The 14,461-nt window shown below is 29.5% G+C and overlaps 1 protein-coding gene across 2 annotated transcripts; it reads left to right on the plus strand.

The window, feature by feature from the left end:
* Positions 1-801: 801 nt before the first annotated feature.
* On the plus strand, positions 802-13,627 carry LOC129963427 (monocarboxylate transporter 12-like). 2 transcript variants are annotated; one of them, XM_056077787.1, is made up of 6 exons: positions 802-1,052; positions 3,933-4,169; positions 6,413-6,556; positions 8,003-8,463; positions 10,372-10,680; positions 12,805-13,627. In XM_056077787.1, exons 2-6 carry the CDS (start codon positions 3,971-3,973, stop codon positions 12,907-12,909), a joined length of 1,218 nt encoding a protein of 405 aa, XP_055933762.1. In that variant the 5' UTR covers positions 802-1,052; positions 3,933-3,970; the 3' UTR covers positions 12,910-13,627. The 2 variants fall into 2 exon arrangements, with proteins under 2 accessions (XP_055933762.1, XP_055933760.1); XM_056077785.1 differs by having other exon boundaries at positions 10,372-10,921; positions 12,805-13,624.
* The last annotated feature ends 834 nt before the right edge of the window (positions 13,628-14,461 follow it).

A 14,461-nucleotide genomic window follows, 5' to 3' on the forward strand; every position in this document is an offset into this window, starting at 1 on the left:
TCCTGCACAATATCTACGCAATTTAAAGAAGATTAAATTTAACCAATATTTCCAGCGAATCAGTTGATCGTCGAAGGCGAATAATTTTAAATTCAAAGAAAGGTAAATTTTGACCACAAAATGGCAATTTTGATAACACAACCAATGCTTAATTTTTATTATCCGGTTCCTTACGTATTGCGATTTAGACGTTCACGAGTTAACGGCCAAACAGACTTTATTTAAATGATAGTCGTTCAAAATTTGATACACATTTATAATTTTTATGTAGAAATCATTTTACTAATTTCATTTAACTAGCTGTTTCTTTTTGAACTATCGAGTTTATAATAAGATCCCCAAACAAAATGTTAAAAATAATTGTTGGATATAAGGAAAATCTAAAAAGTAAAAATTAATCAAAATGTCGAAATTGAAGTTTTCAATGATTGTGCTGCTTTCTGTTTATATGTTTTTTATATAAGAAAGTAAAAACATCACAATAATATAAACGGAAAAAAGAGCTCTTTAGCTAGTAACTATTGTGAAATGGTGATAACATAAGATTCGTACTGAAATATACAGGAAAGAATCCATTCATAAAAATAGTTTTCCTTAAGAACGTTGCAGAAAGATATTATGTTCTTTGTTAAAACAAGATAGTATTCTGTCTCTGATGGTCTTGTAAATTTTTACATTTCAACTTGAAGTTCATCAGATAAGGCCAATTCTTGAAGAGCAGAGCTTGAGATAACGACAATACACCTCATAAACCTTGCAAATTACTCAGAAATATCTGAATTGGACAAAATTCTGTCACTTCCTATCTTTTGCATTGTGTAATATTAGCGTAGATGTTTCCGTTAAACTAGTAAACACCTTTGTCAAAGACATTCGGCATGCACGTGAGAAATCACGGACAAATAATTTGATTTGATTTTCACAATCCTATTTTATTCTTAAAAAATAAAAAGAAATTCTTTCATATAAGGAAATTCATGACAAACAAGAAAGTATATTGAATTAAAATTTGTACATCAAATGAAGTGTTAGAAAGGATGGTTTCATCAAAAGTAAGTTGCGTTTGTTATTTTGATTTAACACAAAGAGTAATAAAATTCATTTACTGTAATGATTTTTGTATAGTTTATTGAGTAATTTTTTGCAGTACATATTCATTTCGATTTATGGAGGTCTTTTCCACAAAGTAATCAACTCTTATTACTCACATTCGCATGGAGAATGTATTTACTATTATCATCTAACATTAGTTACAAATTGTTTGCGTTTTGATATGACGATAAATCCTTTTCCTATTCTGCAATATTTGAAATAGATTACAAAATAAAATCTACTTAATGGATTTAATATGGCTTCCTTGAAAAAGAATTAAATTCATCAAGTTTAAGTTACGGTGAAAGAGAATATTATTCATTGTCATTAGCTTTCATAGAAAACAAGAAATAAGTAAACAATTTTCTGATGTATTTATTGTGAAATGTTTGTAAATATCGTCTGCCTGCTACTGAAGAAATTTTTTTAATTGAAAACCTGCAGACGATTTGTCACGTATTTAAAAAAAGAATCGAATTCATTTTATCTGTTATTTCTTTAATATATATGATATTCCTCAGCTTTATTTCCAGTGTAGCAGCTCTATACTATCTACTAGTAAATATTTTTAACACTAATACTTTTATTCAGCAGTTCTGAAATTAAATATTTTTAAAATTTGTATGAAGTTTCCCTTTTTAAAGTAGGGAAATTTGTGGACAACTAACTACAAACGGCGAAAACCAACTAATGATGTACCTTATAACTATGTTTCCTTTTTGTCATGTCTTTATATTTAGTAGGTTTGTTTTGTATTGTCTTATGTCAATAGTCAATTCAAATAGAATGACTGGGCAAACTAGGCAGCTGCCTAAAGCCTTTAAATAAGAGGAGCCGCAGACAGGCTCAATAAAAAAATGCCTATCCTAGTTGCCAAATAAATAAAAGAGCAAAAATAAAATACATAAATATAAAAATTAAATATTATGACAATAGAATGTGCGTATATTAAATTATAATAAAAAATATTAAAAATATGATTAATAAATTATTTATGATTTATTGGAATATTTATTTTTCCTTAAACTGATAATGGAATTTTCCACTTGACTTGTCCTATAAAGTATTTAATTTTTACTTTTATAATTATTTGAATTTTATTGCATCCCTATAATTTATTGTAATAATTACATATTTTTATTTCAAAAGCAAAAAAAAGCATTAATTAATAATCATAGTTAATATTTCAAGAATATTTTATTCCTTTTTTCTTTAATAAGTGTATTAAAAAAAAAGCAAATATGTTTTCACAAATTTATTAAAATAAAACAATTTACGTTACCAGCATGTTGATTAAATTAAAAATAAATTTGTTGTAATGTGAAACTAAATTAACCAACAATTTAAGGAGCGGACTCATAATTTGAAAAGCTCTGAACTGCAAGATGCCTGATCCGTCACTGCATGACAATACTATCTTATATATAAAGATTGAAATGAAAAACAATTATTAGTGGAAACGACTCTACATGCATGTTTAAAAAATGTCTTAGTGAGAAAAGAATCAAATTTTTTGCCTCGCCATAATTACTCTTAATAATTGTGAACAAGCTGATAATAAATCTCAAATAAAAATGTGATACTATTTTATTATTTTCTTACTATGGTCTTTGCATATATTTGAACTCAGCGTCCTTAATTCTACCAAGTAAAAAATATTTTTATATCTGGATGCTTGTTATATGAAATTTACCATTGGAAAACTCTTCTATTAACATAACACGAACATAAAACAAGGACGGTCTTTCGCCTTTGAATATCAATTTATTCCTTGGAATTAATGACTGCTAAAAATTTTAATAGCTGCTTCAATAAAATAATCATATATAATAGAATATATTTTACAAACCATATTTTAGAAGCCTGACACTGTTTTTCACATTTTACCAAATATTTTAATATTTTTCTGCCTGTATTTTTATACATTCAATTATATCTCTCAAAAGGGTAGCTGTATTTAGAAATGTTTCATCATTTTTATTTCTGAAATAAAATCTAAAAATGTTTTATTGACACCAACTCAATATGGTAAAATAAACTGAATCTTTATATCTTTATCCTTGAAAATAGAAAAGAAAATCAGGAGGAAATATTTGTAGCAACAATAAAACAGTTCGAGGTTGTTGTTGTTTTTTACAACAATGAAATGTATCGTTGGAAAATAATATTAAATATTTTCAAAAATTGATTTAAAAACAGTCAAAACTTTACATGGCAAAGAATGATATTAATAAAAAATGATTTTTTAATTTTAAGTTGATGTAAAAATAATTTTTGTGCTGCAATATTTTTGGAAGTTAGTGGAGAAAAATGCCAAAATGTCCTTTAAGATTAATTGATTCACATTCTAATTAAAATTTCAAGAAAAACGCTCCAAAATGCAGATTCCTATCTTCCATAGTATTAACATTCCAATTTTGGCAGCACTTAATAAAACAGTTCAGCTAGTCTAGACCAAACACACACACAGACTGATATATACATATTCATCTTTACTATTAGTAGAGGCAGAGATGAAAGTAGCCATTTCTTTATTCATCATGCGTATCTATTTATTTATTAAAAGCTCAGATTTATCATTTCTGCATTTGATATAAGATATTTAAGTCTATTTTCAATAAATTTAAATTTATCTTTTCAGTCTGACAGAATCCATGACGTAGTTAATTACCTTTGTATCTACCAATGAGAATATAATTGAAAAATGACAATTATCTTGATATTTTTTTGATATCGCTGGTCTTTCAAATTTATTATGGAAAATGAATATTTCAGATTAAGAATTGAAGAATTGTTTCTTGTTCATATAAAAACTGTTGCCATTATTTCTTACTTTATAGGAAAATGCTGTTTTGTGCTGAATTTCGGCCAATTGACCATGGTCAAAAGAATAGATGCTCCCGATTCGGCCAGGTCGTGGGCAGTAGCCATCGCCGGTTGTTTGATAAACTCCCTGATGTCAGGCTTAACGAGATCGACCGGACTCATATACGTCGCTCTAATCGATACCTTTGGAGCATCCAGGTTCCAAGCGAACTTGCCATTCACTGCCAGAATTATGATTAAGAATCTTGGAGGTGAATTTTATTAATGCAAACTTGTATCCAAAATTACCATCTAACACTTAATTTACGATTAAATTCAGATTTATTTGATGGAGTGAAACTTTAATTTCTCAGGACACGTCTGCCTCACCTGAGAGAGATTTCTGTTTTAAATGGTTAAGACATTTGTCTCTGTAAAAGTGATAATGGAGAATTTTCAAGATAATTTTTATTTCTGTCTAACCACTTTGTGTGGCTTGCTTGTTCCCCAGTAATAGAGATTTTGTTTAGTTTGAATTCAGCCAATTAGGCATAATTTATAATTCATGATTCTTTTAGTAAAATGTTTTTAATTTCTTACTTAATAATTTCTTTTAATAAAATTTCCAAATGCTTCACATAGATATTGTAAGCATATCTACGTATATACATTTCTAAGAATTAATTAATTAATTAAAAATTCTGAAATTATTTATATTTATTATACATACTCTGCTTACTTAGTATATGCATTTGTTTACTAAAACTTTCACCATTTGCCATTTAAAGGTTTAAACTTTGACAATGGGCAGTTCAATTCACCTACATTATCTTATCATGATTTTAAACCTCTAGCTCTCGAAACAAATACTTATCATAGATTTATATGAGTTAACAAATTAAGTTCTATTAAGACGAATTTTGAATAATTAAATAATGAGTTAATGAATAGAATTAATATAGTTATATATTAGCCACCTTTGGCGATCAGCTTTTCACCTTCTATCTCTGCATAAAAAAGCAATTGTAAAAACTAAAGAGCCCTTCCCCATAAGAGAGGCCATTAAAAACGATTTCGTCAACTGTCATATCTAATGGATGTTAATGATAAGATGGTCTCCTGCTCTAAATCATCCTCCATTTTTATGAGAAGTATCAGAAACAGTACTTATCTATACATTCAAAGAAGGAAAATAATCTTGAGAGAATGCGCCAGTCAAAACCAGTAAATAAAATATCTAATTTACCTATTTCGCCAAATTTTATTTCATATAGAGGCCCATGACTCCTAAATACGTCATCAAGGATCATCTGCCTTTTCTTCTACAATTGTGAAAGATATTACAAAATAAAGCTTAGATAGAGGCTCCAATCTCAGCAAAAGGATAAATTTCTTCATCAATTTTGCCCTTTTAAAGCATAGTTAAATAGTTAAAATGCATTATTATTATGCAATCATAATTTTAAATAGTATTTTCTTTTGTTTTGATAACTTCTATTTTATGCAAATTGATCCATATGATAGTATTAATTCCATTCATATGGCCATCGAAGGCGGATAATATCGGTAGAATTAATTTAGTCAAGTAAGACAAAGCTCATAAAAGGCAAAGTAAGTCAGATAGGCTGCATAAAATTTCTAGCCTTGAAATAAATAGTAAGAAGAGGGTAGAAGGCATTTTTTTATTGAATATAGAATATATGAAAATGTTTCATCTAATATTAAGCATTTATTTAACATACAAGATATTATTTAATACTCTATCAAAACATAAGCCATCTGCGTTTGGAATTTATATAGTAGCAATAAGTCACAATCACTTCATGCGAATTTAGTTTTATGGATTTAAAGTTGGAGTATGGAGTTTTTTTTTTTGTTTAAAAATATTTTCTTTAGCAAATTCAAAAAAAAAAAAAAAAAAATTATGACTGTGCTTTAATTTCATGATATAGCAAAACTAAATTGAGCTAAACATTCTTCTCAAATTTCTTCAAAATTAAATACAAGCGATAATATTACTAAATAATGAGACACTTGTAAAATATCCAAAAATCACGGAAGCAACTGCATTTATTGTCGAAAAAATAGTCTAATAGAGATTTTGATCTTCCCTCTTAACCCGGGCTAGACTATTCAATCTAGTCAGTTGTATGGAAGCCGGCGTCCTGGCATAGGGGTAGCGCGTCTTCCCCGTTACTTGGGCGTCCTGGGTTCGAGTCCCGGTTCGGGCATGGTTGTTACTGTGTTCTATCTGTGAGGTGTGTGAATGTGACTCCCTGTAAAAAGGGGTTGTGTAAGCGAATGTGTGTGTTTCATCTTCATATGAGCTAGAAGTCAGACTTCTGTCTTCGGGTGCTCAGGGGTCTTTACCCTCAGAAGCTACTGCACCCCCTTTCCGTGGTAACGCGGACACGACATCATTATCATCATCAATATTATGGAAAGCAGACTTCCATATTATTTCTCTTCGTGAACATAAAATTTGAGTATCCGTTTTGAAAGTAACTTTTTTCAGGACCAGTGGTTGGAGCTCTCGGACAACGTTTCGGACCTAGAAACGTGACCTTGGCAGGGGGTGTCTTATCCTCCGTAGGAATGCTGCTCTGTGCCTTCGCACCAAACATCATATGGATCACAATTCTATGCGGCGGAGTGCACGGTAACAAATCTTTGTGTCCTTTTGGTGTGAAAAATGGTTTCATAACCACAAATCGTACTGTTTTACAGATTCCATATTAATAAAAATATCTTACCGTTAAATAGCAAGAAATTGTATTATTAGATGTTGCAGATATTATTATTTTGCTTATATTATTTTGTGCTTATATTATTATAGCTTATTTTATTTTGAGAAACTAGCAGCTATAAATACAAGTTTAAGCAATATTGGAGGAAAGGAATAAAGGAAAACAAAATGTTTTATTTTCAGGTTCTTTTTTTAATTTAAATATATGAATATTCTAGAATTATTAATTATGCTTTCCTTCTGACACTGCATACTACCCTTTTTTTTCAGTTTCAACTTTAGATTATTAAAAAAAAAAAAAAAATAAAGGGCAAAATTGTAAAGCTGATTTTAACCTAAATATCTTATCATGTAGTTACTTTACATAGTGCAATTTACATGACACTTAATGGGTCATATCTTACAGCTCCGTATCTGTTTCTTTGAAAATGGACATGAGTTCGATAATATTATAAGATATTAAAATATTTTTAATATTAGCACATAATTACTTGAAGAAACAAATTTGTGTGGATTTTTAGTTTAAGAATTAAAGTAAACGGAAAAGGATTTGAATATGTAGTTAATAGTATTCTAACATTAAACTCTTCAAATTTACACCACGATTTTCAGTTTCTCATGCTTTTTTTTTAAATTGAAATGATTTAAATTTGTCAGAGACTTTAATATTTCTGGGATGCGTAAATAGTTTATATTATTTATATTAATTTATGATAGTAATTTACATTATATTATTTATATAATATAAATAATAATTTATATTATTTTATGATAAGTATCTTTTTTTCTAAAACATCTCATATGCCCGAAGTTATTTTAATAAAGAACACCTATCAAATATTAATTGAGAATAGTAAAAAAAATGTTTGCAGCGTCAATACACCTTCAATGTTAATACAAATTTCCTTTAATTTATTTAAATAGATTTTAGAGAGGTAGTGAAGGTGGGAAATTTTATTTTTAACATGAGGCATTTGCTTTCCCTTAGCGGCACTCATATCATAGTGTTTTTGCAATATATTTTATACTAACTTCGTTATGAATTTCTTACTGCCATAAAAACTAACAATTTCATGCTAATTCCTGTTATTTTAATTGTTCTTTGATGTTTTTCATGAATTTAAAAGTACAAAAATTCCTTATTTCAATTGCAAGAACAGTCATTTCTACAAACATCTCTGATTCGATAGATATTTGTTGGAAAATAATAATCTACCTTGCTGCTAAATTGGAAAAAAGAAATTTTTTTTATAGATTTCGAAAAAATAATAAATAATAATTCGAATAAAACAAGCAAATAAACAAACAAAGATTTTACTGTTTTATTGCATTTCTTTAAATTTCTTATTGTCTTTTTAGGTTTCGGAGTTTCTATGGCGAGTACTTTGGGTCTAATTATGGTGACACAATGGTTCATGAAGCACAAAGCCACTGGAACTGGCCTTGCATTTTCTGGATCGTGTTTCGGCTCTTTAATTCTTCCCTTTCTCATAGAGAAAATGTTAGAAAATTTTGGACTTTTTGGATGTTTCATATTGACTGGTGGATTAATCTTGAATGTCTTACCCGCTGCTCTTCTCATGAAAGAACCTTCCTGGATGCAGAAGAGTACAAAGAAGACAGTTCAAGTGGTTGACACATCCGGTAGTCCCAGTAGAAATGGATTGGAAGATTGCTCAGAACTCCAAAATTCTTCAATAATTTTCAGAAATAAAAGTAAAAATCAACCAACAGATTCCGTTTTGAATAGCACCGATGGAATAAACAATCTATCTTTTTCAAGTTCTACAATGGACGTAAGATGTGATAATATAAATCAGGTATAAAACTTTGATAATGACTTTCCTTGTAACTAAAGTTTTTTCAGAAGACCATATTTATGTTTTTAAATATGAATTTTTGGTAATAAATGGTAATATCATTTCATTTCACAAGCTTGTATTAAACCTTACTTTGCCGGCGTCCTGGCATAGGGGTAGCGCGTCTTCCCCGTGTTATGGGCATCCTGGGTTCGAGTTCCGGTACGGGCATGGTTGTTCTTCCTCTGTTCTATCTGTGAGATGTGTGAATGTAAACCCCCTATAAAAAGGGGTTGTGCAAGCGAATGAGATGTGTGAGTAGCTAAGACGTACTCTTGGCCCTAGTTGGCGCTACTAAAACAAGAGACGCTCCCTTGGCTTAAAATCACTGACTTAAGCGTCAGCGAGCTTGTGCATGGCAAGTGCCATTATAAACAACAACAAACCTTACTTTAAAAATATCCCAACGGATTTTTTAAGTTGTCATTACATTTTACTACATTTCCCTGAATAAGTTTAAAATGGATAAAAATCAACATTTGTTAATGTGATGATGAACATTACTGGTACCAACAGCTTGCATATACAGGGGCGCCAATTCTTAATCATAAATTTGAAAATTCGCTTTGGTTGTACGGCTGCTGGCTAGAACACAATAAGCAAAACAACAAATTGCTACAGTCCTCTTTCTGGCGTAGGGGTAGCGCGTCTTTCTCGTGATGTGGGCGTCCTGGTTTCGAGTCCCGGTTCGGGCATGGTTGTTCTTCATCTGTGAGGTGTGTGAATGTGCCATCCCCCCCCCATGTAAAACGGGGTTGTGCAAGCGAATGTGTGTGTGTTCCATCTTTTTATGAGCTAGAAGTCAGACTTCTGCCCTTGGGTGCTCAGGGGTCTTTACCCTCAGAAGCTACTGCAACCCCTTTCCGTGGTAACGTGGACACGACACCATCATCAACAACAAAATGCTATCTATCATTTTTATCCCCATACGATATTTTATTTTCACTGCATTTTAATCATACTAAAAATAGGGATAAAATTAAATATATAATAGAAAAAGTAAAGTTTTAAATGTACTAAAATAGTGCATAAGTATTTTTTTAAAAATATTTATATAGTCTGACTTTTTAGGAGGTTAAACATATACATCAATATATAACATAGACGCCGCAATAATTTCGTATGGGTCTCTAAATCCTTTGGAACAAGTCCTGATAGTGGGCTTCAAAAGTGAGCTTATGAAATTTCTCAAATATAAATCAGCTAGATTGGTCTCCTCCATACTTTCTCACATATTCTGTATTATGAAGGTGTTACCACCCTTTCCCTTTGCTTAAAAATTACAATTCTTGAGCAAAGACTCATTGAGTACTCACAGTTTTATTTTCACAAAGTTCCATTCATAATATTTTATCTTCATAGTATAAAGAAGAAAGCCTAATATGCAATTAAATGCCCTTTGACTACCAATGGAAATTATGGACTACCAGATTTGATACAAAGTTATAATTTTGCTAACAATGATTTTGAGCCGAATTTCATTTATTTATGCGTTTTGATTTATAGCGCTTACATATTTGCGAATATACTGAACTATCAATTGTCAACTCCTAGACAGATTATAGAAGTTAAATTAATGCCATGCCTGCTTTCAGAAATGGAGACAAAGTAATTAATTCAAAATCTGAAGAAGAATTTGTATATTTTAACAAATACTCACAAACATCAACTACAAAATACTATTATCATACAATGGATAAGAGCTTGCTTATTACGAATCATTCATTATGTTAGGCGTATTTTAAATAATTTTCTTTTAATCAGTTACAAAATTTTGGAAAATTAGTGACTCTTTTATACTGACAATGAATGACCTTTGATTTGTTTCTTTAAAAAGAAATTATACATGCAACTGAATTCATCTTTCAGACAGAAGAGACAAAATCCTGCGAAGAAAAAACATCCCCTATTCCACCAAAAGCAGAGGACATGCAACAACAAACCTCACTTCTCAAAGCAATCCTCATCATAAGCTGCGATCCTATGTTCTACATGATCAGCATATCTCTGGCCACATATGCTATGGTCCTGGATCCCGTATACATCGTCTTAGTAGACTTCATGATGGACAAGGGAATGACCGAGAAGATATCGAAATACTTCATCAGTGCTTTCTCTATCGGCGATTTGGTCGGTCGGCTGAGTTTTGGATGGATCACAGATAGGAAACTAATGACGGTAAAAACTTTTATGATGATGATGCAGATTTCGCACGGAGTTTGCTATTTGCTGCTGGCAGTATTTTATGACTTTTATGTTTTGCTGTTCATTGTGACCCTTTTTGGGTTAATCACTGGAGCTTCTTTGGTCATGATTCCAATTCTTGTACAAATATATCTTCCTTCAGTGCAGTCTTTGGCAATAGGATGCATCGCCTTTGCAACTGGAACCCCAGTTCTAATGGTTCCTTTTCTAATTGGTAAGGCAATGTAAAATACTGTTCTGTATGATTACTTGTGAGTTCTGTAATTAATAAGAAAAATAATTTTGGTTTGTGAGAGTGCTCTCTCAAAATTCTGCATATACTGAGCGAAACTTTCTATTTAGATATAGAATAAAATAAAGAAAATCAAGTATAGTGGCTGCCAAAATTGAGTATACACTATACTCTTTCTTCTTTAATTTTATTCTTTTTGATCTTAACATTCCTATTTATGGCTAATATTTATAAGGTAGACAAATTATACATTAACAAAAGTTTTAGGCTAAAAAACAAAACGGAGGAATCAATAATATTTTTATTACAGTAATTTTTATGTCAAAGTTACAACGTTTTTAACGAATAAAGTAGAATTCCAAACGATTTATTTTTAATATGCGTGTGACCTGAATCGGGAATTGAAGCGTTGCCAGCTATGTATCAGAAACACTGGATTATTAATAAGGGGAAAAAGAGTGCGACAATAAATAAATGATGCAATTTTTCATGATGAGTTCAAACTCTGATTATGTATCAACAATAATGACTGTATGAGTTTATATTGTTGCATGTTAGCAACTTGACATTTATTTAAATTTTGAAAAAGAAAAAAATTAATTCAAAGACAAATTTGGTAGGGAATAGGTTTTGATTATATTTTACTAAATTGCAATGAAATTTATTCCTGATCTTAAAATCTTCTTAAATCCATTTATATATCCCCATACATGTCAATAAAAATATCTTGAAACTTGATGGATGAAATTTAGCATATATTTTCTGTATCGAAATCATTAGCATGCATGAAGTTTCTGCCCAACTCCTTTAATTGATTGATGGTTTGTCCATCTTTCTATTCGTATGTATACAAACGTTTTAATTCAATACGCAAATTAATTTTTGCATAAAGTTCTGTCACAGAATTTGCACATTTATGTTAAATGTTTGATCCAATAGATCAATGTGAAGAGGACAAAATGTCTACTGGCTTCTCTTTATTTTGTGAAGAAGCTAAAAGCATATTACTCATTTTAGAGAAATATGAGAAAACTCTATTGCCTCTGTCATATATTTTTATAAGTATTTCTCTGTTACTACTGCACTAACGCTAAGTCATTAATATTTGATTATAACTTATCCTGCGTTATTGCCAATATTAACTTTTAACTTCCAGACACGATAGAAAGTTCCGAGGTTATTGCATGGCTTTCAAAAAATAACAATAAAATTTTATTTCATAATCTTTATGACAATACTTTTCCTTCAAGAATTCTTTTTTTGTTTTGTTACTGAAATTTAATACCTTCTCTTCATCTTTAAGCAATTGCGAAATAGTATTTTACGAGATACTAATTTAGAAAAAATAAAATAATGATAAGTTGCAAGTAAAAGTTATTAAAAATTATTTAATAATCTCATTTAAACTAATATAACTTTATTTCATTTTTTTATGACAAAATAGTTTTCAGTGAAGAATTTTTTTTTGTTGAGATTTAATAGCATTGCCTTCATTTTTAGATAATTGTCTAGTTGCAAAATAGTATTTTATAAGATATAAATTTAAAAAATTAATAATAATTAGCTACAAATCAAAATTATTAGAAATTAGTCTAATAATTATTAATTATCTTATATTTAAATGAATAATAATATTCTAACAACCTTGGGTACGAATATAATGATGCAAATATTAAAAAAAAGATAGAATGTCACTGTCTTTGGCGCTTTATCGCTGAATCGAAACAAGCCTGGAACTTATCATCGCAAAGTTAAAATACTGCCACAAATTTTGCCATATACCACATTCTAAACAGGCCTTTTTACATTACAGAAAATTATCTTTTATATCAAACTCTATTTATATCTTATTTTTTATTTTCTAGGTTATTTTCGAGATGAAATTGGATCATACGATGGCATGGTATATGCTGTTGGAGGAGTTGAGGTTTTCATCGGTTCCCTGTGGATTTTCGAACCACTGCTTCTGAAACTCAGAACAAAGATAAATAAAAAGAAAGAAATGACAGTAATATCGATTTAGACGTAATTTTTTTCTGCTTTGCGTTAATTATTTATATTTTTTGTAAATATAAACAGTTAATTCTGATTAAAGGATTTTATTGAATGATTTTAGCAAATTATTCTTTCGCTGGCATATTTTGTAATAAAAAATACAAAAGAAAGATATCCTTTCAAATTTTTCATTCATTTTTATTTCTTAGCGAGTTTTACAATCACGAAATGAATCATATTAAATATATTGTTAATTGATAAAATCTGATATTAATTTATAAAAATACGAAGAATTGTCATTAAGACAAGACATTAAGCATTGACATTAAAAAAGACATTAAGCATATACAAAATATATTCAATTTAAACAACGAAATATATCCTTTTTCTCATTCACAAGAGCCGATTCCAGGAAGATTTCATTTAGAGAAGGCTATTTTTTGAATAGAAACACAGATAAAATGTAATTCATGCTTTTATCAAGAAAAAAGTCGCTGAGTCGTCAGAGGATGTTATGAAGTATTGTTATCTAAATAACTCCATCTTGGATACATCTTTATTCTAATAAGTATTAAAATCAAGTTAATAGGAAAATCAAATAAACCAAATACATCCTGTTCCTTTTTTGGTTTTAGTTTTAATAGGAAATAATTTTTAGTTGCGATTTCGAAACTGTTCTGTTTCGTTTTCATTTTAGTTCCGTTTTCAAACTATTTCTTACTTTAGATTGGTTACTTTATTCTAATAAGTATTTTTTATTGTTAAGCATCTATAACTCAGCTTTCCTGCAAAGCTAATAACATGATTGGAAAAAGAAATTTACAGCAATTTTTAATGAATGTTGAATGGATGCCAGGTCAATAACCAATAAGCAGTGCAATAAGTTTTTGAGCCTTTTTATTCATTCCTACTTGTTTCATGCTTGCTGTACGATTTCATTTAATAAAGTTTAAAAGAATGAATAAAAAGAAACAATCGATTTATTAAAAATAACAACGAATAAAAAAGCATAGTTATACCAGAGAAAAAAAATAATGGAACAAAAAAAGTTACAATTACAATAAAATGTCTATTTTCATTAGTATTAATAAAATAAACTTTTAAATATCTGCTTTTAAAAGAATTAACAAAATTACAAGTAAACGGCTACTTTCATCGGTATTAACAAAAATTGAACGTCTGTGGCGCCATCTCTCGGTGAATTTGCGAATTGGAAATTTCATATTCAATTTTTCACTCACTTTTAGATAGGTTAAATGACTGAAATTTTTTAAATTTGCGAAACTAAAAATTTATACTCTTATTTGGATGTAATATCATAGATTAGCCATAACGTGAAATCTAGCTTCGGAGTTCTAAAGAGTATACCATCATTTTTCCCCTGCTTTTTAGTCGCTAAATTGAAATTGTGATATTTGTGTTGTTTGTTATTGAGAAAATTCTTTTGTATATCGAACTATTGTAAAATAAAGAAGTGATTTTTTTATGCATATTGCGATGCTTAATAGAACACTCATTAGATATAAC

Source organism: Argiope bruennichi, chromosome 3, assembly GCF_947563725.1.
Source record: "Argiope bruennichi chromosome 3, qqArgBrue1.1, whole genome shotgun sequence".
In the NCBI taxonomy this organism is placed as follows: Eukaryota; Metazoa; Arthropoda; class Arachnida; order Araneae; family Araneidae; genus Argiope; species Argiope bruennichi.

Excerpts from the sequence above, each read along its gene's own strand:
- LOC129963427 (XM_056077785.1), top strand. The coding sequence starts at position 3,971 with ATGGTCAAAAGAATAGATGCTCCCGATTCGGCCAGGTCGTGGGCAGTA. Across the intron at positions 8,464-10,371 it reads GATGTGATAATATAAATCAG|ACAGAAGAGACAAAATCCTG; the intron begins GTATAAAACTTT and ends TTCATCTTTCAG. Across the intron at positions 10,922-12,804 it reads AATGGTTCCTTTTCTAATTG|GTTATTTTCGAGATGAAATT; the intron begins GTAAGGCAATGT and ends TTTATTTTCTAG.